Source organism: Drosophila mojavensis, unplaced genomic scaffold (genome assembly GCF_018153725.1).
Source record: "Drosophila mojavensis isolate 15081-1352.22 unplaced genomic scaffold, ASM1815372v1 contig_36, whole genome shotgun sequence".
NCBI lineage: Eukaryota > Metazoa > Arthropoda > Insecta > Diptera > Drosophilidae > Drosophila > Drosophila mojavensis.
The window spans coordinates 5,464,922-5,488,271 of NW_025318858.1; the positions used below are offsets into that span (position 1 = coordinate 5,464,922).

Genomic DNA, 23,350 nt, shown 5'->3' on the forward strand with positions numbered 1-23,350 from the left:
AGTATTGAAATCACTAAGTTTGGCTACTATTTAAATGCAGTGATAAATATAAATAATCAATAAAAACTATAAGACTGGCTGATATATAATAATTTGAATATTATTACAAAACTTGTTTGCCCACGATTACAGTTTTAATAAATAATTCTGTTAAAAATCAAATGCAATCTTTTCGAATACTGTGCACTTAATTTAATAAGCTTTTTAGATGTCTAGACGTCTAGTTTATGTGTTGTATGTTTAGTGGTTTAAGTTAGTAGAGAACAAAAACAATTACAATTTAAATGCGCGCACTTAGCAATTATTTCGATACTTTAACACTTAGTTCTTCTTCTTCTCGCTAGCGACAATACGCCAAGCGCCCACCATGTATCGGAGCCAGATCATAAATAAATCGATGCCCATTTGCAGCCACGACCAAAAAGGCGATAATTTCGAGCCATCAATTTCTGTCCACCGTACCGCAACCTCCGTCATGGGCAACTGGAGACGTTCGGCCAAGTAGAGCAGCTCCACATCGAATGCCCAGCGTTCGACGTGCAAGCTATTGAACAGTTTGCGGGCTGTGGCACGGGTGAATAGCTTAAAGCCGCACTGGGTGTCCCGCACAGATCGCACCGCAAATATCCAGACAAGCGTATGGAAGCCATGCATCAATATGGTACTACAAAATGGATTAAATGAAATATATGAATGGAATCCACAAGTTGTTTCTCATTGGCTTACCGAAAAAAGCTGCGCTTGGCAATTGACTCATCTTCTAGGTGAGCCCTAGAGCCAATGGCTATACCATCGTGCCTCCACTCCGGAGCTAGGCTAGCCAAGGCCTCCGCTAGTTTTTCATAGTCTTCAAATTTGGTTGCACCGTCGGCATCCGCAAAAAGCAGCTGACGACCGCGTGCACTTAGCATGCCTAGCCGCACGGCTCCACCCTTGCCACGATTCTCCACCAGCTCCAGCACACGAAACTTATTTGCACCATATTTCTTTGAGTATTCTAGAGCTACCGAGACCGTTGAATCACTGCTGCCATCGCTAACCACAATTACCTCGTAGCTGAAATCCGGCTGCTTTTCCGTCTTCTGTGCTAGATATGCCATGCACTCGTCTAGCATGGCGGGCACTAACAAAAAAAGATAATGAGATAATTAGTCACGGCAAACTTTTATCGAAAATGGGCAAACCAACATCGCTGCTCCTCATTGTAAGCCGGCACAATGACACTCAGCTCCAAGGTGGGCGAGTCATCCAAACTGGGAAATTCAATAGTTTTAATTGTGTCAGTATCCAAAAAGAATTTCTCGTCCTTGTGGCGCGTTATAAGAGGATAAGGTTTGGATTTGTACAACGCAATCAATATTGCCTGCACAAAACAAAAAAGAGATTTAAACCATACGTCGCTCATCAATCTACTATACTATTCACATACCAACAAGGCAGCTGCACCAACACCGGCCAACAGATAGCAGCCCACTTGCAGCAATAGGATCAACATATTGTTATCTAGTTATGTCAATTAAACGAATGGCTATCTATGGTAGATCATAACTTTTTGAATTACCGCAAAAATACGGATAAAAAGCCACGTATTTTGTGCCAACTTTGCGTTAGCGGCAGCTGATAACACTTATACGACCGTCAACAAAGGCTATCGAATCACACGGTATCGATACTTATAATGCTGCCAGACTGTAAGCTACGAAAAATCTGCGCTTAAATTGCAAATGAAAATTATTCGGAGCTAGCTCTAATAATATGTTTTTATAATTTTTCAGTCCATAAATACTTTAATCAATAAAAATAATTAATAATTATATCAATTGATATAAAAGAATGGATTTCGATATCTTTGGAAATAGTGCTGCCAGATAATTACTATAAGTAAATATTTCGTTAGATTTGAAACTAAGCTGCTGTGAGTTTGATTTTATGATAGATTTTTACGCGTTTTCTCGTATTGATGTTATTATGTAAAATTTTAGTATTATTAACTGACTTAGCGCAACAGGTGTTTTGATGTTTATATTTGCTGCTATTTACTGCGCCTGCGCTGTCTGCCAGCTACCAGCTAGATACACACTTGACCAATTTTTCTGCACCGTTTGTTTAACAAAATGCTAATGTAAATTGTGCTAGTGAAATTAAATTTTAAAAAAATGTATTTGCTATTAGTATTTGTGGGCTGTTTGGGTGTAGCTAGCTGCAGCGTATTTAACCTACATTTACAGGCAAATGTAGGCGAACTTTTTACGTTTAAAATCGAGCCGCAGCTCTTCAATTGGACCCATCAAGTAATAAGCGAACAATTTCGCTATAGACCCTCGCTTCAGCACTATCCCGATTTGCCCAGCTGGATGCGTTATATGTACAGCCATGAATATCATGCGGGCTTCCTCTACGGTACGCCCCCCGTTCCGGCTGCTGGGAAGACCCTGAATCTCGACGTGATCGCATTAAATAGGCAAAATTATGAAACTCGCCAACTGGTTATTTCGATGTTTGTGGCCCATAAGTTCATAACGCCCAACGTGGTGCAGATGAAAATAGATAATTTGAATTGGGTGCACTTGATGGATCCGGGACGTGTAGAGAACTTGCGCAACATATTCCGCAAGGACCTCTGGCCGGATAGCAAAGACGACTTGAGTGTGGTTTTCATGGAGTCTGCCATTAATATGGGCGGTCGTCTACCCCTGCGACCACAGCAGCGGGAGGGGTGAGTTCGAAGAGTAGTTGAATTTGGACTACTTTATTTAAATAATTTCACTATTCCACCCATTGCAGCGTCATTGTACACGTGGGCAGCTTTGCTCAGTTCTCGCCGCGTCTCAAGGAGCTTCAGGAGGAAGTTCGCCCACTGTATAAGCTACCCTCCTGCACGTACAAACGAACATCAGTGCAAAAGATTTTCGAAAACGTCGGCTTTAAACTGGATTGGTGCGCCTTTAAGATGGTGGGCATCGAGTCACCCACCGAGGTGCTCTACCACAACAATCATGGGCGTGTCAAAGAGCAGCTCAAGGAGCATCGGCATCAGCAGCTGCAACGGGAACAGGAGCGCTGGCTAGGCATACCGCGCGAAGATGTGCCCATTCGCAATTACATTGATGAATTTGCCTTCGCCTTTGCCATTCCCGGGATGATCTTTGCTGTCCTTGTGGGCATATTGTCCGCCGTACTCTGCTTCCAGCATCAGAAATTGTGAGTCTTGAGGGTAAAGTAGTTTATATTCAATAAACAAAACAAATAAAACATGTTTTAGATTTTTAATAATGTATAAGAAAAATCTATATACATACAATTTATTAAAACATAAATTTTGCATTTTAGTTTTTACTTTTTCCACAGTTCATTTTTTATATATTTTATTTAATAACTCATTTATCTCTTTTCTATATAATTTAATTTTTCTTATTTTTGTTAATTTTCTCTTCAGTTACGATCCGCAATCAGAGTTATTTTTTGCAAATATTTTTAATATATGCGAAGAGACTTGTGCTGCAGCGCCCAGCGATTCGGATGTTGATGAGGGCAGGTCATTTGTGTTGAATATATAGTCTATATAAATTTTAAAATATTAATACACTAATATTAACTATCACCTCCCTTGCAGCTCAGTCCACATAGATTATCCCATGTCCTCCACTGTGCAAATGGTTCAGTGCTCAGACACAAAGCCCATGCAGCCGGTGACAACGCTGAAGAGCCTGAAGGATCCCAATTTTCTACTCGACAACACCAGCATGCGTTCACAAAGGTTTGTAACTTTAAATACCTTTAGTATTGATGTATCGTCAATGCCACTTATTTGCAGTCCAAACAATAGTTTATATCAGCTGGATACAGGTACCTCGGGCATATACGCCCGCCCTAAGCCTCCGCCGTATAAGGGCGGCACTTTGGGTCGCAATGGCGTGGACATTTGACAAACATCGCCGCGAGTGCTCTATTGCTAAAGGCGCTTCCCATAAATCAAAAAGCAATACACAACGAGAAATCAACTACAATTGCCATTTGGAGCACAATTCACGTATATATCACAAGTTGTCCATATATCACAACTGCATCGAATAATGCATATATATCAATTATCTTACAGTATGCGTAGCGAATTTAGTTTAATTTTTAGCTCTGTTGCAAATAAATAACAAGTTTGATGGATAGCTCAATTACTTGTAAGCATGTTGGACTTTTTTTAATTTTTTGAAATACGCGCCCAATTCAATGCAGTAGTCGTGTATAATTGCCATTCACAGTGAAAAATTGACATTTCTCATAATGCTATTTATTAATCTCAGTTAATTGAATTGTCATAATATGGAAATGAATAAGAGAATTTAATTAATTGGTATACATCACTATTATGAACAATGACAACTTACATTGTTAGTTTTAGACAGCTTTGCCATACACACAATTAACGCATTTGAAAGCCGCGCTCTAACTCAGCTCTGCCAGACAGACAGCACATTTGCCATTCACATTGCAGCACAGAGTTTAGTAGTTCAACTGATAAACAATTTGCTTGAGGTGAAAGTCGTGGCCTTATTCCTATAAATATATTACTTCAAATTATTACGTGCTGTTTAAAATGGTGTTGACATTAATTGGCTCCCTGGAGGAGCTAATAGATCAGTACAAAATCAATCTAATTCAAGCGATTTTCATCATTTTTATTGTCACGATCGTTTTGCTGGGCAGTTTGATGACCCTTGTGGAATCCCACCTACCAAATAGCATACGTCAATCATTTCGCTATGGCAAACATAGTCACAAGGGCGAAACGGATACTCTGGTGAATTACTTGGAAGTTCCCAAGGCCTGGTTTAGCCACTTTTATGTATTTGCCTTCGGCTGGTCGTTATTGGCGCTCTACCTAATCACCAGCGCCATTTGGAATCAAGCAACAGCGCCGGAGTATGTGCTTCGCTTTATGGACTTCATGTGTGGTGGTCGTAGTCAGCGCCAGGTGCAGGTGGACTCCAACACCGCTCTGATAGGCACTTTGCTGCTTAGTTTGCAATGCGTGCGTCGCTTCTACGAGACGAATTTTGTGCAGATCTTCTCCAAGCGCAGCAAGATGAATCTGTCGCACTATGCCGTGGGTTTTATACACTATTTCGGAGCCATTGTCGCTCTGCTGGCCAACACGGCTGGCTTTGTGAGGGGGTCAAAGCCATCACCCTTTACGCTCTCTAAGATCAGTCTGCTCCAAACAGCCTATGTGCTCGTCTTCCTCTTCGCATGGCTTCAACAATATTCAAGCAATATGTTGCTTGTGAATCTGCGCAAGAATGCCAAGACGGGCGCCGTGCAAACCGAGGAGCACTTGATGCCCAAAGGCGGTTGGTTCAATTGGATATCTTCTCCCCACATGTTCTTCGAAGTGGTCATGTACTATTGTCTCGCGGATCTTTTTACACCAATCATCACTTGGAAACTGATCTTCATCTGGGTGGCCAGCAATCAGACGATCAATGCCCTGCTCACCCATCAATGGTACAAAGAGAACTTCAAGGACTACCCCAAGAGGCGACATGCCATCATACCACTGTTGCTGTAAAATTAATTACAAATCATTTTTAATTTATTATACATTAAACATTAACGTTCCACTTTGACCTCTTTTAGGTCGTTTGATTTATTTATTAAACGTGTTTTTAGTGATCTTTGTGTGGTTTTTATTTTTGTTTTGGAATTTGAACTATTTATAAAACGTTAATAACCTCATTTGGGGCGTCAATTTTCACTTAAACAAGAAGCTGCAAACGAAAAATGTCAGAATAATGATTTTCGTAATTATGATCAACGGGAAAGAGAGACTTACCTATATGGATAACCTTGCGCCTTGGAACGGAATACGGAAAGCAGAAATGAGAAGAATACCGTTAAAAGCACTAGACCAGCCATCGCCATCATGCGATTACGATTGTGAGCCTTTGGGGTGCCGGATTCGATCAACAGAATCATGCCCAGCACAATCATCGCATCTGCAAAGACGAAGAGAGGGAGTAAATAGAAGACAATCGATACTAATCGCACCCAATCGACACTCACTCAAAAACATTACAATGTAGGTCTCCACGACCAGCTGGCCCTGCGATGAACCATGTATGTAGGCGACGCCTCCATTTTGTGTCTTATGCACCAGCGGCGGTCCACGTATGTGATTCCACATTTGACCCGAGATCATGGCGAAACAGAAGAACAACGCCACAGCACCCCATAAATTTTTGTTGTACAAAAATTCCAGGTTGTTTCGGCGTATGTACAAAAAGCTGCCCACGAGGGCAACCAGAGTAATCATGGCAACTGTGCCGGAATAGTTGGGAGGACGGAATACGCGTATTGTGATGTCCGTACGTTCGGCCACAAATTTGGCAATTGAATCGGCAGCAAAGCCTACACGATGAATATCCATGGTATCCGCACCCTTTGGTTTGCCCTTGGCGGGGAAATGCATAAACACTGGCGCCGTATTAAGACGCAACATTTGAAAGACATCCGAACCGTCATCGAAATCGACCATTGCGAAGAACAGCTTATTGGAGTAGATTGGCGAGAAACGATACGAGTTGGCTACAATACTAAACTCGTCATGGGCATGGCGACAAATTTGGCATTGCCGCGAAGGCGCCAGCGCCGTGAGCATCACAATCATTGAGTAGTTGCGCGGCGTATTTTTCACATACTCGCGGAATTTGGCTCCATTAAAACGCAACAGGGGCTTCTTCATGTTCATGTCCACCAGATTCTGAACCTTCTCCGACAGAGACAGACCCGACTGCAATTCAATAAACAATTAGTGTTTACAGTCATTTCAAAGAGGCTTGCCGGCAAGCTAGAATCGGAACCGGAACCGGTATACAATTCGATGTGACGTGGCCCATAGGCGGGCGTTGGGTACATACCTTCTGTTGCTTGCTCTGTGCGGCTACAAATATAAGGCAGCCGACCATCACTATAAGCGTGCACAAGAGTGTCTTGTGCAGCAGCTTCATTTTGATGTATTTTTGTGTTAAAATTTTTTCACTAATTCCAAGCCAAAATTACAGCGTTCGCGTTTAATGTAGAACAAAAAGTTTTTTGTAGCAGCTGATTGTGAATGGTAGCTGAGACAGTGGCGTTGCCAGACTGTCGTTGTGCTTCTTTTTCTATATATTGACATGAACAAGTTAGAGGTGGTGCGTGCTAAACACCGCTATGCGTGCTCGTGCTAATCTTGTGCCGCGTACATCTCCACCGTCAACTAATCGCGTTGTCGAGACGCGTTGGTCGACTAATTTTTATTTGTCTTTATTTTTAATTTAAATTAAGCATTAATTTATTTTCGTGTGCCGCTGCAGCACTGTTTGTAATGAGTGATGTATTGAAGAGCTCACAAGAGCGTTCGCGTAAACGTAGACTGCTGCTGGCCCAAACGGTGAGTGGGCGTAAATTTTCAACCTCGGATTTTTTTCATGAATTTTTTAAATGCCTTATTTATTAAAATTGTATAGCTGGGCTTGTCTAGTGTTGATGAGCTGAAAAAGGTGCTGGGTAATGCAGAAGATAGCAATAATTATGCCGGCGTCAGTGGAAGCCGGCAGCTCAATGCTTCTGGTCAAAGGGACGAGGAGGAAGGCTCCGGCAACGGTGCTTCGTCCTCCAAGAAAACACCGAGCGAGATCATATACAGAGATTCCTCAACCTTTCTGAAAGGTACTCAGTCTTCCAATCCGCACAATGATTACTGCCAGCATTTTGTGGACACTGGTCAAAGGCCACAGAATTTTATACGCGACGTCGGACTGGCCGATCGCTTCGAGGAATATCCAAAGCTGCGTGAGCTGATTAAGCTTAAAGATAAACTAATCCAGGACAAGGCATCGGCGCCCATGTATCTGAAAGCAGATCTTAAGACGTTGGATCTAAAAACATTGGGCAGTAAGTTTGACGTTATTCTCATCGAGCCACCGCTTGAGGAATATGCTCGAGCGGCACCCGCTGTAGCGACAGTGGGCGGAGCACCACGGGTCTTCTGGAACTGGGATGAAATACTAAGTGAGCTGCACTCTTGAATCTTATAGAGATTTATATAATATTCTTTCTATATACATATATAGATTTGGATGTTGGCGAAATAGCTGAACACCGTTCATTTGTCTTTCTGTGGTGTGGCTCATCGGAGGGCTTGGATCAGGGTCGGAATTGTTTAAAGAAGTGGGGCTTTCGTCGCTGCGAGGACATCTGCTGGATACGCACCAACATAAATAAGCCTGGTCACTCCAAGCAAGCCATACCCAAATCGGTATTCCAACGCACCAAGGAACACTGCCTGATGGGCATCAAGGGTACTGTTCGACGCTCCAGCGATGGCGACTTTATACACGCCAATGTGGACATTGATCTGATTATATCCGAGGAGGAGGAATTCGGTAGCTTTGAGAAACCCATCGAGATCTTTCATATCATTGAACACTTTTGCCTGGGTCGTCGACGTTTACATTTGTTTGGCCGCGATTCGAGCATACGGCCCGGCTGGCTAACCGTCGGACCCGAATTGACGAATTCCAATTTCAACGCCGAGCAATATCAGTCCTATTTTGCGGATGGCACCGCCACTGGCTGCACCAGCCGTATCGAGATGCTGCGACCAAAGAGTCCGCCGCCAAATAGTAAGGTCCGGGGGCGAGGACGCGGTTTTCCACGCAGTCGTGGCAGACCCAGATAATAACCACTGATCTGCATGTATTTTATATAATTAAGTGCGATATTGTCCCATTCGATTGATCTGGAACATATCCATCATCTTAAGTTTAAAGTAAACCTACACTTTGTGTACACTTTCTAATGCTAGGATAAAAGCTAAAATAAAAACAAACTAATGCTGCAAGCTGTGATGTTGATTTAGATGTCGCATATAAACTTCCAGATCATCCTCGCCCTCATCCAGCACAGTATCGTCAGCAGCAGCAGCTGCAACGGGATCCTCTCCGTCACTGGACTCAAAGTAGGCATCCTCTTCGTCTCTTTCGATTTGTTTTAGATCATCCAGCTGAGCGTTATCATCGACGGCTGTGTAATCGAAGTCTGTGTCCTGGCCACTGAGAAAGCGTTCCTTCATTAATCCCATAAACTCGTTGCGCAGCAGCTCCCTTTCACCTGGATTATAATACTCCGCCGTTACAATATGATTGTTTGGAGCTAATGGGGATTGAGTATTTCGACTTGAGGAGCAGGCCACGGGCTCGTCGTCTTCGAAGCCTCCCCATTGCTGGCGACATGAGGCGGGTACTTCACACTCCACGCTCGCTGTGGGCGGCTCATGCATCTCTGTGTTGGTGTCAACCTGTTGCTGCAGCAGTTCCTCGCGCTGTTTCTGTTCCAACGTATGCATTAATATGCCTGAGAAGCTTGTGTTTTTTACATCGTAACTGTCTCGTTGTTTCTTCTCCTGTTCCGTTAGATATTGGCCGACCAGCTCCTGGTATAGCTCCGGTGCACGCTGCATCATTTCGTGCTCGCTGAAGTATTCGCCCTGCTGCAACAGCTGCTGCATGGCATGATATCTCCTATTCTTGATGCAAACGCCTCGTGATAACAGCTTCCTTTTAAAATCATCGAGCAGCAGACAAATTTCTTGAAGATTCTCATTGGGTTTAATGGGTTCTGTTACACCCACAGTCTGAAAATCGCTTAATTGTTGCTCGGTTAGGTAGCTGCCAAATCGTATTAAGAAATTTTCACGACTTTTCTGAAATGCATCTTGCGCAATTTGCTGCTTTTCTTCCAAATTTAACTCCGGATCGTCAATTTGTTGAGACTTAAAAATAATATTTGCATTTTCGGCAAGTGCTTTGAATATACCCATGAGTTGGTCTGGTAATTCAACCACTTCTGAACACTTTTCGCAACTCGAGGTCTCAGTTTGTGTCATTTTGTGAAATAAAATATATGTAAACAAATTCTTCTTCTTACACTTTAGCATTCGCAATGAATATTTCTTAGTTAAGAATAGCTCTGTAATTTGAACAGATGAACTTGTTCATATATTCAGTCATTCAAAGAGAACAGAACTTGTTTAATTATTCAGAAATTTATAGGCTTTCTAAATTCGTATAATGAATACCAAATTTAATTAATTAATATTGTTTATATTTAGTTATATTAGTTATATACATATTATCAGATGGTCGTCTGAAATCTTGCAGACATTGATTGAATTTTAAATACCAACATGTACATATTTTGTCAGAAGCACGAGCAGAAACAAAATATCGATAGGTGATGTAGGTTTTTTATTCATCACGACAGCTGGTTCCTAGTTATAAAAAAAAAGCGGCGTCAGCTACTAACTAACGCTCAATCTGCGATCTTTTGTGTTTTTCCTGTTGCAAAACGTGACTACATTTAAATAGATACCGATATTTTTCTCCTAAACTATGGCCGAAAACGATGTTACGAAAAAATCTGATGATGATGTGAAAAATATAAGACGCAAATATAGACAAGCAAATGGTCTTAGATGCTTAATAGAATCATGTGGTGCGAGCTACAGGACAAGTCTCGAAAATAATCCAGTTAAATTATTTTCGTTTCCAACAAAACTATCTAATGTAAACAAGTGGATTAAAAAATGCAACTTATCCAATAATTTGGATCTTAAAAGGGCTAGAATTTGTAACAGGCATTTCGAAGAGAAATATATTTGTGGTCGAAAAGTAACGCCCGATGCAATCCCAACATTAAATTTGTGCAAACCAAACTTCTCTTATGATATTGACGACTTTAGGGATGCCATTTTTTTAGTAGGCAGTGACGAAGAGGAAACGGAAGAGGAAGAAAAAGAAGAACAGAATATTAAAAACATTCGGATTGAAAATGATCGGGATGCAAATATGAAAAATGAATGTGCCGACGAAGAATCTGTAGATACTTTACTGAGCTTTAAAAACAAGCCAAAAAATCAAGATTTAGTCGACGTTGATGGCTCATCCTATTGCTCAAATTGTATAAAGAAAGAGCAAAATGAGGTATACTATAGAAGAAAATATTATAATATCGGAATAGAGCTTACAAGAGTACAGGAAAAGTATATTAGTTTAAAAAAAAGGTATCTTGCTTTAAAGCAGGCCTCTAAAGACAGAGACATTTCATTTAACACTGGGAATTGTTCAAGCAATTCAAAGCTGAGCTAAGTACACGCCGGCGCTTACGTCCCATTCATTCATATATATATATACATTCATATAAATGTAAAGTATTATCGATACTTTACACGGAAGCAGCAGCACCGGCATCGGTGGCTGCCGGCAGACGAGGCGGAAACCTCCGTAGCCGGCGCTGTGTCGTCCAAGAGAAAACCAAACGAGATCATATACAAAGATTCTTCAACCCTTCTGAAAGGTACTCAGTCTTCCAATCCGCACAATGATTACTGCCAGCATTTTGTGGACACTGGTCAAAGGCCACAGAATTTTATACGCGACGTCGGACTGGCCGATCGCTTCGAGGAATATCCGAAACTGCGTGAGCTGATTAAGCTGATAAATTCATCCAAGACACTGCATCGGCGCCCATGTATCTGAAAGCAGATATGAAAACCTTGGGCAGTAAATTTGACGTTATTCTCATCGAGCCACCGCTTGAGGAATATGCTCGAGTAGCACCCGCTGTTGCGACAGTGGGCGGAGCACAACGGGTTTTCTGGAACTGGGATGATATACTGAGTGAGCTGCACACTTGAAGCTTAAAAAATGTATATAATAGTCTTTCTATATATATATATAGATATGGATGTTGGCGAAATAGCTGAACATTGTTCGTTTGTCGTTCTGCGGTCAGGTTCATCGGAGGGTTTGGGTCATCATTGAGGCTTTCATCGTTACGAGAACATCTACTGGATATGCAATAACAACAAGAAGCCTGGTTAGTAATCCAACGCACTAAGGAAAGGAACACTGATGGGCAACGGCGTTGCCGTATCCGAGGGAGCGCAGAACAGATGCTTTGAGAAACCTATCTTTCATATCATTTATTGAACATTTTTTTTTTTTGCCTGGATCATCGACGTTTCCATATGTTTGGTCTCTATTCAAGCATACAGCCCAGCTGGCGAAATGCCAGACGTTATGTACACTTTCTAAAGGTAGGCTTGCAGCTAAAACATAAAGAAAATAATGATGCATACGGTGATTTTAATTCAGATTTCGCTTCACTTCCAGGTCATACCTCCATAATATCAGCATATCGTCTCCATCACTGGAATCTTCATCTCTTTCAATTTAGATCTTCCAGCTGGGCGTTAGTATCGACGGCTGTGTAATCGAAATCCGCGTGCCGGCCGCTGAGAAATCGTTCTTTTATTTTTGTAGAGTTGTTCTATAATTTAAACAGCAAACTTAATCAGCTATTCAGTCAAATAACTTTAATTTTTAAAATTTTTATATTAATTAATATTAGTAAGCAATGTATTTAGACATAAACACATGACTAACAACAAAAAACAAAAGATCTATTTATTTCATCTACAATCTAGCAATAAATACAATAATTTGATTGCTATATTAAAAATATTTATTTTAGTTTTTGTCTTTTTGACATTGGCTTTGGCGATTCATTTTCATTAATTTATCAACAGCAGGAGCAAATATGGCAAAAGTATCGATAGCTTCGTGTCGTCTAATGTCGACATTCACGAGTGAACGTCGCAGCTGTTGATGTAGTTTTTGTATTCGCCGTGCCAGCTGATTCTTAGTTATTAACAAGAGCGGAGCCAGCATCAACGCACAATCCGGGCAATAAATATACATATATATTACATACGCAGATCAAACAGACCCGTTTTAAAGGACTGATCAGTTAGATGTTATAAAGTCATATGTCACTTAAGTTGACACTAGACCTCGCAACTGAACGGTTTATCTTGTGATCTTTAAAAGATTTTACTGTTGTAAAAAGTGACATATCTTAAAAGTATTTAAAAAAAAAAAAAAAAAAAAAAAATTATGACTGGTATTAGTGTGAAGAATAAAGGTCGAAAGGATACACGAAAAAGTGATTGTAGATGTATAATAGAAAATTGTGATGCTAGCTATAGGAAAAGTTCTGAAAATAATCCGATTAAACTATTTAGATTTCCTTCAAAAGCTTCTCATTTAAACAAGTGGATTAAAATATGCGATTTGCCGAATAATCGTGACTTTAAAAGGGCCAAAATATGTAGCAGGCATTTCGAACAGGAATGTATTGGTAGACGAAAATTGAGAAATTATGCAGTTCCAACCTTACATTTGAACAATCGAAACTTATCCTGTGAGATTGTTGACTTTAAACGTAACTTAAGAGCTAATGAAGTCCCACCCTTACATTGGAACGATCCAAACTTATCTTGTGAGACTGTTGACTTTAGCGATACGACTTATTTAGGAGAAACGGTCGAAGATGAACAGGAACAGGAAGAAAAGCAAGAGGAAGTGAAAGAGCCACTGCAGATTAAAAATATTCAGAATCAATATGACTATGAAGAATCTGTTGAGAATTTTTTGAGCTTTAAAAACAAGACAAAACATCAATTGTGGCAGGATTTAGTAGACATTGATAGTTCATCCTATTGCTTAAATTGTATAAAGAGAGAGGAAAATGAGGTATATTATAGAAGAAAATATTATAATATCGGAATAGAGCTCACAAGAGTACAGGAAAAGTATATTAGCTTAAAAGAAAAGTTTCTTGCTTTAAAGCAGGCGACTAGAGACATATCTATTCATTGAAAACTAGGAATCGTGCAATTAATTTAAAGGTGAGTTAAAATGTGGACGTCCCATTTATATACACATTCAAATGTAAAATATTAATATCGATAGCGATTGTGCACAAAAATATCGATAGCTTCATGACGCTTAAAGTGGTGTCTGTCATTCACATGTGAACGTTGCATCTAGTTCTTTAGCCTTTAGTTCTTTATTCACCGCGCCAGCTGTTTCATATTAATAAACAAGAACGAACGACAGCTAAGCATTGTCGCGCAATCTGGAAAATAAATATACATATGTACATATAAATATATATCACATAGGAATTAAAAAAAAAAACCTTTAAAAGACGTAGATGTAATTTCCTACAAGTTAGTAACCAATCCAAAGTGGAAGCGCAGGCATACATATGTCGCTTTAGTGACCCAACTTAGTGATTTACAGTGTAATCTTGGGTGTTTCTTCTGTTGCGAAGAGTGACAAGGTTTGAAAAGGTTTTGCTCAGAACTATGGCTGAAAATAATGTTATACAAAAATCAAATGTTGGTGTAATAAATAAAAGTTTAACACAAAAGCGAGGAAATGGCGCGAAATGTATAATAGAAACATGTGGTGCGAGCTATAGGAAATGCGCCGACAATAATCGGGTTCATTTATTTTCGTTTCCCTCAAAAACTTCTCATCTAAACAAGTGGATCAAAAGATGCAATTTACCGAATAATCTTAACTTTAAAAGGGCCAAAATATGTAGCAGGCATTTCGAACAGGAATATATTGGTAAACGCAACCTAAGAGCTAATGCAGTTCCGACCTTACATTTGAGCAATTCAAACTTATCCTGTGAGATTGTTGACTTTAAAGGTAACATAAGAGCTAATGAAGTCCCGCCCTTACATTGGAACAATCCAAACTTATCCTGTGAGACTGTTGACTTTAGCGATACGACTTATTTAGGAGAAACGGTCGAAGATGAACATAAACAGGAAGAAAAGCAAGAGGAAGTGAAAGAGCCACTGCAGATTAAAAATATTCAGAATCAATATGACGATGAAGAATCTTTAGATAATTTTTTGAGCTTTAAAAATAAGACAAAACATCAATTGTGGCAGGATTTAGTAGATATTGATAGTTCAACCTATTGTTTAAATTGTATAAATAGAGAGGAAAATGAGGTATATTATAGAAGAAAATATTATAATATCGGAATAGAACTCACAAGAGTACAGGAAAAGTATATTAGCTTAAAAGAAAAGTTTCTTGCTTTAAAGCAGGCGTCTAGAGACATATCCAATCACTGAAAACTAGGAATCGATAAAATAATTCAAAGGTGAGTTAAAATTTGCATCTAAATATAAATGTTACATGGCATTTAACATAGAAGACCCTTTTTAAAAGACGCTTTACTTAGACGTGAATTCCTACATAGCGCATATATGTATGCTGTCACTTTAGTTGACACTATCCCTCCCAATTTAGCGATTTACATTGTGATCTTGGGTGTTTCATCTGATGCGAAAAGTAATAAAAAATATAAATTGTAAATATAAACAAGGAAATGGCGGAAAATGTATAATAAAACAAGTAAGAAGAGACTGCTCGACTGGGAGATACTCTGAACCCTCCAAGCTGATATTTTACTCATTTTGCACTTCTTTTGTGCTCACAAGCATAAACACGCATCCGCACGCACGTATGTATATCACGCGCAGCGATTGCGCTTGGGCTGCGCTGCAGTGTGGGCAATATTATGAGAATTTATTTGTTGAATAATTTCTCTTGTAGTAAGACTATCTTTTTGAAAATTTCAGAGCGTATATGATCACGCTGGTTAAAATGTATGTATGTACATTCCAAAGCAAAAGTCTCTAGTACTTGAAATGCGTTTTTTATAAATTGGGGGCGAAGGAACTTGGTATCTAAAATCAAAAAATTACAAAATCTTTGTATTCATTAACTTTATACACAACGCAATTTTTTGAATTTGAAGTCTCCAGGTCTAATTAGGCTGAAAAAAAATAAGGCTGAAAAAACAAAGTGGATTTATCGATTATTCTCGATAAAAAAGTTATCGGATAAGTCATGGAAAAAATAATATAAGCTTGTACTGCCAATGCTATACACGGGTATGCATTCCAAATTTCAGCACACTAGCTCTTATATCTTCTGAGATCGGTTTGCTCATACCGAGGACGGAAAAATAATCGGATTATATTACTTTCATTCCCATCAAATAGTTTGCATTTAAACAAATGGATTAAGGAATGCAATTTACCAAATAATCTCAACTTTAAAAGGGCTAAAATAGGAAGCAGGCATTTCGAAAAAAAATCGAAAAATCAATTGTGGCAAGATTTAGTAGAGATTGATAGTTCATCCTATTGCTTAAATTGTATAAAGAGAGAGGAAAATCAGGTAAATTATGGAAGGAAATATCATTATATCGGAATAGAACTTACAAGAGTACAGGAAAAGTATATTAGTTAAAAAAAAGGGTTCTTTAAATAAGTACACACCCACCCATTCATATATATGTACCTGCATCCAAATGTAAAGTATTATGGATAGCAATAGTACACGCAAACATCTATAAGCTCTTTGTAGCCGAAAGAGCAAACTTTCAATCATCAGTGAACGTCGAGGATTTGTATTAAAATAAAGCAACAGCTAACTAGACAGTAAATGGTTTTCCAAAATAGTATTTATCATTGCTAGGTGCTATCTGTGGCCTCCATTTGGCTTGTTCAACTGCACAACAAACGCAAATGCTGGACTTCTGCTGGCCGAAACGGTGATTTGTAGTAAATTAGCAGTGTCGAATTTCGGATGATTAATTTTATTTTTTTTTATATATATATAATTTATTTACAATTTTCAGCTTGGAAAAACTTGCTGGGCTGTGTGGCAGTAATTATGCCGGCAGCTCAATGCCTCTTGTCAAAGGGATGAGGAGAAAAACACCTGCGGCGGCGCTTCGTGCTCTAAGAAAAAACAGAAAGAGATCATATACAAAGATTCCTTAATCTTTCTGAAAGGTACTCAGTCTTCCGCACAATGGTTACTGCCAGCATATCCGAAGCCGAGTGAGCTGATCAAGCGAAAGGATAAACTCATCCAGGACACCGCATCGGCGCCCATGAAGGAATCTGAAAGATCTTCAAAATTTGATGATATTCTCATTGAGCCACCGCTTGAGGAATATGGCGGTAGATTTACATATATTCTATATTTATAGACAATATAGGCGATCATTAGCGTTGGATCAGGGTCGAATTTATTGAAAAAAGCCCATCGAATTGGCTATCACCTCTTCACCTCTTTTAATTTGATTTAAATCATCCTGATCGCTATCCTCGACGCGAACTTTGATTAGCGTAGTGGTCACTGCAAAAATGTTCTTTCATTATGTAGAGCTGTTCTATAAATAGCGAAGCCTGTTCAGTTATTCAGTCATTGATAAGCAACAGAAGAACTTCAATGATTATTAAAATTATTCATTAATTTATAAGCATTGAATTTAAATGTAAAACATCTTAGCAACAAAAGATAAAAAGAAAACATGAAATTTTTATTCTATGTAATTTCGAGTTCCTAATTAAGAATTTGATTATATATGAATTGTATTTATTTCAGTTATTTTGTTAAATATTTTTTTATATATTGAAAATAAAGATATAGTTCCCTAAAAATGTAAGTAGCAAGCAGAAGAAGGCGTTGCAGATCATATAAAGTATATAAAGTAAACAAGTTACCATTAATTTTAATTTTAAATGTGTGTATATGTGGACGCACGAAAAATATCGATTAATCGAAAATCGAATGAACGTCACAGCTGTTGTATTCGCCGTGTCAGCTGTTTCTTAGTTATAAAGTATAGCGGCGACATCTAAACACGGACGATCCGGACAATAAATATACATATATTTTGCATACGCAGATCAAATGGACCCGTTTTTGAAGACTCATCAGTTATATGTCATAAAGTCATACAAGTGAGAAACCAATTCAAAGTATTAAGAAGCGTCTATGTCACTTAAGTTGACGGTCAACCACGCAACTGAGCGGTTTATCGGGTGATATTTAAGTGATTTTACTGTTGCAAAAAGCGACGAAATTTGAATAGGATTTATATATTTTTTTAACTATGGCTGGTATTGGACTGAAGAATAAAGGTAAAAAGGATTCACGAAGAGGTAGTGAGAAATGTATAATAGAAAATTGTGATGCTAGCTATAGGAAAAGTACTGAAAATAATCCGATTAAACTATTTAGCTTTCCCTCAAAAGCTTCTCATTTAAACAAGTGGATTAAAATATGCCATTTGCCGAATAATCGTGACTTTAAAAGGGCCAAAATATGTAGCAGGCATTTCGAACAGGAATGTATTGGTAAACGTAACTTAAGAGCTAATGCAGTTCCAACCTTACATTTGAACAATCCAAACTTATCCTGTGAGATTGTTGACTTTAAACGTAACTTAAGAGCTAATGAAGTCCCACCCTTACATTGGAACGATCCAAACTTATCCTGTGAGACTGTTGACTTTAGCGATACGACTTATTTAGGAGAAACGGTCGAAGATGAACATAAACAGGAAGAAAAGCAAGAGGAAGTGAAAGAGCCACTGCAGATTAAAAATATTCAGAATCAATATGACGATGAAGAATCTTTAGATAATTTTTTGAGCTTTAAAAATAAGACAAAACATCAATTGTGGCAAGATTTAGTAGATATTGATAGTTCATCCTATTGCTTAAATTGTATAAATAGAGAGGAAAATGAGGTATATTATAGAAGAAAATATTATAATATCGGAATAGAACTCACAAGAGTACAGGAAAAGTATATTAGCTTAAAAGAAAAGTTTCTTGCTTTAAAGCAGGCGACTAGAGACATATCTATGCATTGAAAACTAGGAATCGTTAAAATAATTTAAAGGTGAGTTAAAATTTACACGTACAATTCATACACACATCCAAATGTAAAATATTAATATCGATAGCGATAGTGCATACAAATATCGATAGCTTCATGACGCTTAAAGTGGTGTCTGTCATTCACAAGTGAACGTCGCAGCTGGTTTTTTAGTCTTTAGTTTTTTATTCCCCGCGCCAGCTGTTTTTTTTTTTTTGTTTTTTAGTAATAAACGAGAACGGTGATAGCTAAACAATAACGGGCAATCTGGACCATAAATATACATATGTGCATACAAATATAGATTGAATAAGCATATAGAAAAAACCCTTTTTATAAGACGTATTAGTTAAATGTAAATTCCCACAAGTTAGAAACAAATCCGAAGAAATTGAAAGCGCACATACGTATACTGTCACTTTAGTTTACAATAGCCCTTCCATCTTAGCAATTTTTAGTGTAATCTTGAGCGTTTCTTCTGTTGCGAATAGTGACAAGATTTGAAAAGGGCTTGCTCGGAACTATGGCTGAAAAGAGAGCTATAAAAAAAACAGCTGTTGGTCAAAAAAATATAAATTGTAAATATAAACAAGGAAATGGCGCGAAATGTATAATAGAAACATGTGGTGCGAGCTATAGGAAATGCGCCGACAATAATCGGGTTCATTTATTTGCGTTTCCATCAAAAACTTCTCATTTGATCAAGTGGATCAAAAGATGCAATTTACCGAATAATCTTAACTTTAAAAGGGCCAAAATATGTAGCAGGCATTTCGAACAGGAATATATTGGTAAACGCAACCTAAGAGCTAATGCAGTTCCGACCTTACATTTGAGCAATCCAAACTTATCCTGTGAGATTGTTGACTTTGAACGTAACTTAAGAGCTAATGAAGTCCCACCCTTACATTGGAACGATCCAAACTTATCTTGTGAGACTGTTGACTTTAGCGATACGACTTATTTACGAGAAACGGTCGAGGATGAACATAAACAGGAAGAAAAGCAAGAGGAAGTGAAAGAGCCACTGCAGATTAAAAATATTCAGAATCAATATGACGATGAAGAATCTGTTGAGAATTTTTTGAGCTTTAAAAACAAGACAAAACATCAATTGTGGCAGGATTTAGTAGACATTGATAGTTCATCCTATTGCTTAAATTGTATAAAGAGAGAGGAAAATGAGGTATATTACAGAAGAAAATATTATAATATCGGAATAGAGCTCACAAGAGTACAGGAAAAGTATATTAGCTTAAAAGAAAAGTTTCTTGCTTTAAAGCAGTCGACTAGAGACATATCTATTCATTGAAAACTAGGAATCGTTCAATTAATTTAAAGGTGAGTTAAAATGTGGACGTCCCATTTATATACACATTCAAATGTAAAATATTAATATCGATAGCGATAGTGCACAAAAATATCGATAGCTTCATGACGCTTAAAGTGGTGTCTGTCATTCACAAGTGAACGTAGCAGCTGGTTTTTTAGTCTTTAGTTTTTTATTCGCCGCGCCAGCTGTTTATTTTTGTAATAAACGAGAACGGCGATAGCTAAGCAATAACGCACAATCTGGACAATAAATATACATATGTGCATACAAATATAGATTGAATAAGCATATAGAAAAAACCCTTTTTATAAGACGTATTAGTTAAATGTAAATTCCCACAAGTTAGAAACAAATCCGAACAAATTGGAAGCGCACATACGTATACTGTCACTTTAGTTTACAATAGCCATTCCATCTTAGCAATTTTTAGTGTAGTCTTGAGCGTTTCTTCTGTTGCCAATAGTGACAAGATTTGAAAAGGTTTTGCTCGGAACTATGGCTGAAAAGAGTGTTATAAAAAACACAGATATAGGTACCAAAAATAAAAGTAAAAAATGTCAAAGAAATGGCGGGAAATGTATAATAGAAACATGTGGTGCGAGCTATAGGAAATGCGCCGACAATAATCATTTTCATTTATTTGCGTTTCCCTCTAAAACTTCTCATCTAAACAAGTGGATCAAAAGATGCAATTTACCGAATAATCTTAACTTTAAAAGGGCTAAAATATGTAGTAAACATTTCGAGCCGGCGTGTATCGGTAAACGTTACTTAAGAGATAATGCAGTCCCAACCTTACATTTGAACAATCCAAACTTATCCTGTGAGATTGTTGATTTTAAACGTAACTTAAGAGCTAATGAAGTCCCACCCTTACATTGGAACGATCCAAGCTTATCCTGTGAGACTGTTGACTTTAGCGATACGACTTATTTAGGAGAAACGGTCGAGGATGAACATAAACAGGAAGAAAAGCAAGAGGAAGTGAAAGAGCAACTGCAGATTAAAAATATTCAGAATCAATATGACGATGAAGAATCTGTAGAGAATTTTTTGAGCTTTAAAAACAAGACAAAACATCAATTGTGGGAGGATTTAGTAGACATTGATAGTTCATCCTATTGCTTAAATTGTATAAATAGAGAGGAAAATGAGGTATATTATAGAAGAAAATTTTATAGTATCGGAATAGAACTCACAAGAGTACAGGAAAAGTATATTAGCTTAAAAGAAAAGTTTCTTTCTTTAAATAAGGCCTCTAGAGACGGAGAAATTTCGTTTAAAACTGCGAATTGTTTAAACAATTCTTAACTAAGTTAAGTACATACCAATGCTCACGTCCCATTCATATATATGTACATGCATCCAAATGTAAAGTATTATGGATAGCAATAGTACACGCAAACATCTATAAACTCTTTGTAGCCGAAAGAGCAAACTTTCAATCATCAGTGAACGTCGAGGATTTGTATTAGTTGTTAGCTACGAACAAGAAAAGCAACAGATAACTAGATAGTAAATGGTTTTCCAAAATAGTATTTATCATTGCTAGGTGCTATCTGTGGCCTCCATTTGGCTTGTTCAACTGCACAACAAACGCAAATGCTGGACTTCTGCTGGCCGAAACGGTGAGTTGTAGTAAATTTGCAGTCTCGAATTTCGGATGATTTATTTTATTTTATTTTTTTTATATATATAAAATTTATTTACAATTTTCAGCTTGGAAAAACTTGCTGGGCTGTGTGGCAGTAATTATGCCGGCAGCTCAATGCCTCTGGTCAAAGGGATGAGGAGAAAAACACCTGCGGCGGCGCTTCGTGCTCTAAGAAAAAACAGAAAGAGATCATATACAAAGATTCCTTAATCTTTCTGAAAGGTACTCAGTCTTCCGCACAATGGTTACTGCCAGCATATCCGAAGCCGAGTGAGCTGATCAAGCGAAAGGATAAACTCATCCAGGACACCGCATCGGCGCCCATGAAGGAATCTGAAAGATCTTCAAAATTTGATGATATTCTCATTGAGCCACCGCTTGAGGAATATGGCGGTAGATTTACATATATTCTATATTTATAGACAATATAGGCGATCATTAGTGTTGGATCAGGGTCGAATTTATTGAAAAAAGCCCATCGAATTGGCTATCACCTCTTCACCTCTTTTAATTTGATTTAAATCATCCTGATCGTTATCCTCGACGCGAACTTTGATTAGCGTAGTGGTCACTGAAAAAATGTTCTTTCATTATGTAGAGCTGTTCTATAAATAGCGAAGCCTGTTCAGTTATTCAGTCATTGATAAGCAACAGAAGAACTTCAATTATTATTAAAATTATTCATTAATTTATAAGCATTGAATTTAAATGTAAAACATCTTAGCAACAAAAGATAAAAAGAAAACATGAAATTTTTATTCTATGTAATTTCGAGTTCCTAATTAAGAATTTGATTATATATGAATTGTATTTATTTCAGTTATTTTGTTAAATATTTTAAAAAATGTAAGTAGCAGGCAGAAGAAGGCGTTGCAGATCATATAAAGTATATAAAGTAAACAAGTTACCATTAATTTTAATTTTAAATGTGTGTATATGTGGACGCACGAAAAATATCGATTAATCGAAAATCGAATGAACGTCACAGCTGTTGTAGCTGTTGTATTCGCCGTGTCAGCTGTTTCTTAGTTATAAAGTATAGCGGCGACATCTAAACACGGACGATCCGGACAATAAATATACATATATTTTGCATACGCAGATCAAATGGACCCGTTTTTGAAGACTCATCAGTTATATGTCATAAAGTCATACAAGTGAGAAACTAATTCAAAGTATTAAGAAGCGTCTATGTCACTTAAGTTGACGGTCAACCACGCAACTGAGCGGTTTATCGGGTGATATTTAAGTGATTTTACTGTTGCAAAAAGCGACGAAATTTGAATAGGATTTATATATTTTTTTTAACTATGGCTGGTATTGGACTGAAGAATAAAGGTAAAAAGGATTCACGAAGAGGTAGTGAGAAATGTATAATAGAAAATTGTGATGCTAGCTATAGGAAAAGTACTGAAAATAATCCGATTAAACTATTTAGCTTTCCCTCAAAAGCTTCTCATTTAAACAAGTGGATTAAAATATGCCATTTGCCGAATAATCGTGACTTTAAAAGGGCCAAAATATGTAGCAGGCATTTCGAACAGGAATGTATTGGTAAACGTAACTTAAGAGCTAATGCAGTTCCAACCTTACATTTGAACAATCGAAACTTATCCTGTGAGATTGTTGACTTTAAACGTAACTTAAGAGCTAATGAAGTCCCACCCTTACATTGGAACGATCCAAACTTATCCTGTGAGACTGTTGACTTTAGCG

At 38.0% G+C, this 23,350-nt stretch overlaps 6 protein-coding genes, 1 long non-coding RNA gene and 1 pseudogene across 21 annotated transcripts; 5 read left to right on the forward strand and 3 right to left on the reverse strand.

Annotated features, from left to right (window-relative positions):
• Positions 1–177: 177 nt before the first annotated feature.
• Positions 178–1,659, reverse strand: LOC6576024 (dolichyl-phosphate beta-glucosyltransferase). Its single transcript, XM_002001991.4, has 4 exons — positions 1,430–1,659; positions 1,189–1,363; positions 727–1,123; positions 178–664 (listed from the first exon to the last, which is right to left on the reverse strand). The coding sequence occupies exons 1-4, from the start codon at positions 1,493–1,495 to the stop codon at positions 322–324; spliced, it is 981 nt and encodes a 326-aa protein (XP_002002027.1). The 5' UTR covers positions 1,496–1,659; the 3' UTR covers positions 178–321.
• Positions 1,660–2,059: 400 nt separating this feature from the next.
• Positions 2,060–4,179, forward strand: LOC6576025 (epsilon-sarcoglycan). Of its 2 annotated transcripts, XM_002001992.4 has the most exons (5): positions 2,060–2,716; positions 2,785–3,201; positions 3,437–3,535; positions 3,614–3,757; positions 3,815–4,179. In XM_002001992.4, exons 1-5 carry the CDS (start codon positions 2,157–2,159, stop codon positions 3,924–3,926), a joined length of 1,332 nt encoding a protein of 443 aa, XP_002002028.3. In that variant the 5' UTR covers positions 2,060–2,156; the 3' UTR covers positions 3,927–4,179. The 2 variants fall into 2 exon arrangements, with proteins under 2 accessions (XP_002002028.3, XP_032584316.1); XM_032728425.2 differs by lacking the exon at positions 3,437–3,535 and having other exon boundaries at positions 2,062–2,716.
• Positions 4,180–4,477: 298 nt separating this feature from the next.
• Positions 4,478–5,668, forward strand: LOC6576026 (polyprenol reductase). Its single transcript, XM_002001993.4, has one exon. It carries the CDS (start codon positions 4,592–4,594, stop codon positions 5,561–5,563), a length of 972 nt encoding a protein of 323 aa, XP_002002029.1. The 5' UTR covers positions 4,478–4,591; the 3' UTR covers positions 5,564–5,668.
• Positions 5,605–7,108, reverse strand: LOC6576027 (tumor suppressor candidate 3). The gene is made up of 4 exons (XM_002001994.4): positions 6,912–7,108; positions 6,058–6,784; positions 5,828–5,990; positions 5,605–5,762 (listed from the first exon to the last, which is right to left on the reverse strand). Exons 1-4 carry the CDS (start codon positions 6,999–7,001, stop codon positions 5,747–5,749), a joined length of 996 nt encoding a protein of 331 aa, XP_002002030.1. The 5' UTR covers positions 7,002–7,108; the 3' UTR covers positions 5,605–5,746.
• Positions 7,109–7,213: 105 nt separating this feature from the next.
• On the forward strand, positions 7,214–8,875 carry LOC6576028 (N6-adenosine-methyltransferase non-catalytic subunit). Its single transcript, XM_002001995.4, has 3 exons — positions 7,214–7,423; positions 7,500–8,043; positions 8,106–8,875. Exons 1-3 carry the CDS (start codon positions 7,358–7,360, stop codon positions 8,711–8,713), a joined length of 1,218 nt encoding a protein of 405 aa, XP_002002031.1. The 5' UTR covers positions 7,214–7,357; the 3' UTR covers positions 8,714–8,875.
• On the reverse strand, positions 8,726–10,008 carry LOC6576029 (coiled-coil domain-containing protein 97). The gene has a single exon (XM_002001996.4). It carries the CDS (start codon positions 9,968–9,970, stop codon positions 8,864–8,866), a length of 1,107 nt encoding a protein of 368 aa, XP_002002032.2. The 5' UTR covers positions 9,971–10,008; the 3' UTR covers positions 8,726–8,863.
• A 1,172-nt stretch (positions 10,009–11,180) lies between these two features.
• LOC26528160 lies at positions 11,181–12,557 on the forward strand (annotated as a pseudogene).
• Positions 12,558–13,761: 1,204 nt separating this feature from the next.
• On the forward strand, positions 13,762–22,457 carry LOC26527473. Of its 14 annotated transcripts, none has more exons than XR_006357082.1 (5): positions 13,807–15,063; positions 16,433–16,524; positions 16,612–18,671; positions 21,517–21,608; positions 21,700–22,457. It is a non-coding gene; the product is annotated as an uncharacterized LOC26527473 (long non-coding RNA). The 14 variants fall into 14 exon arrangements; XR_006357083.1 differs by having other exon boundaries at positions 16,449–16,524; XR_006357088.1 differs by having other exon boundaries at positions 13,807–14,107; positions 16,449–16,524.
• Positions 22,458–23,350: the final 893 nt, after the last annotated feature.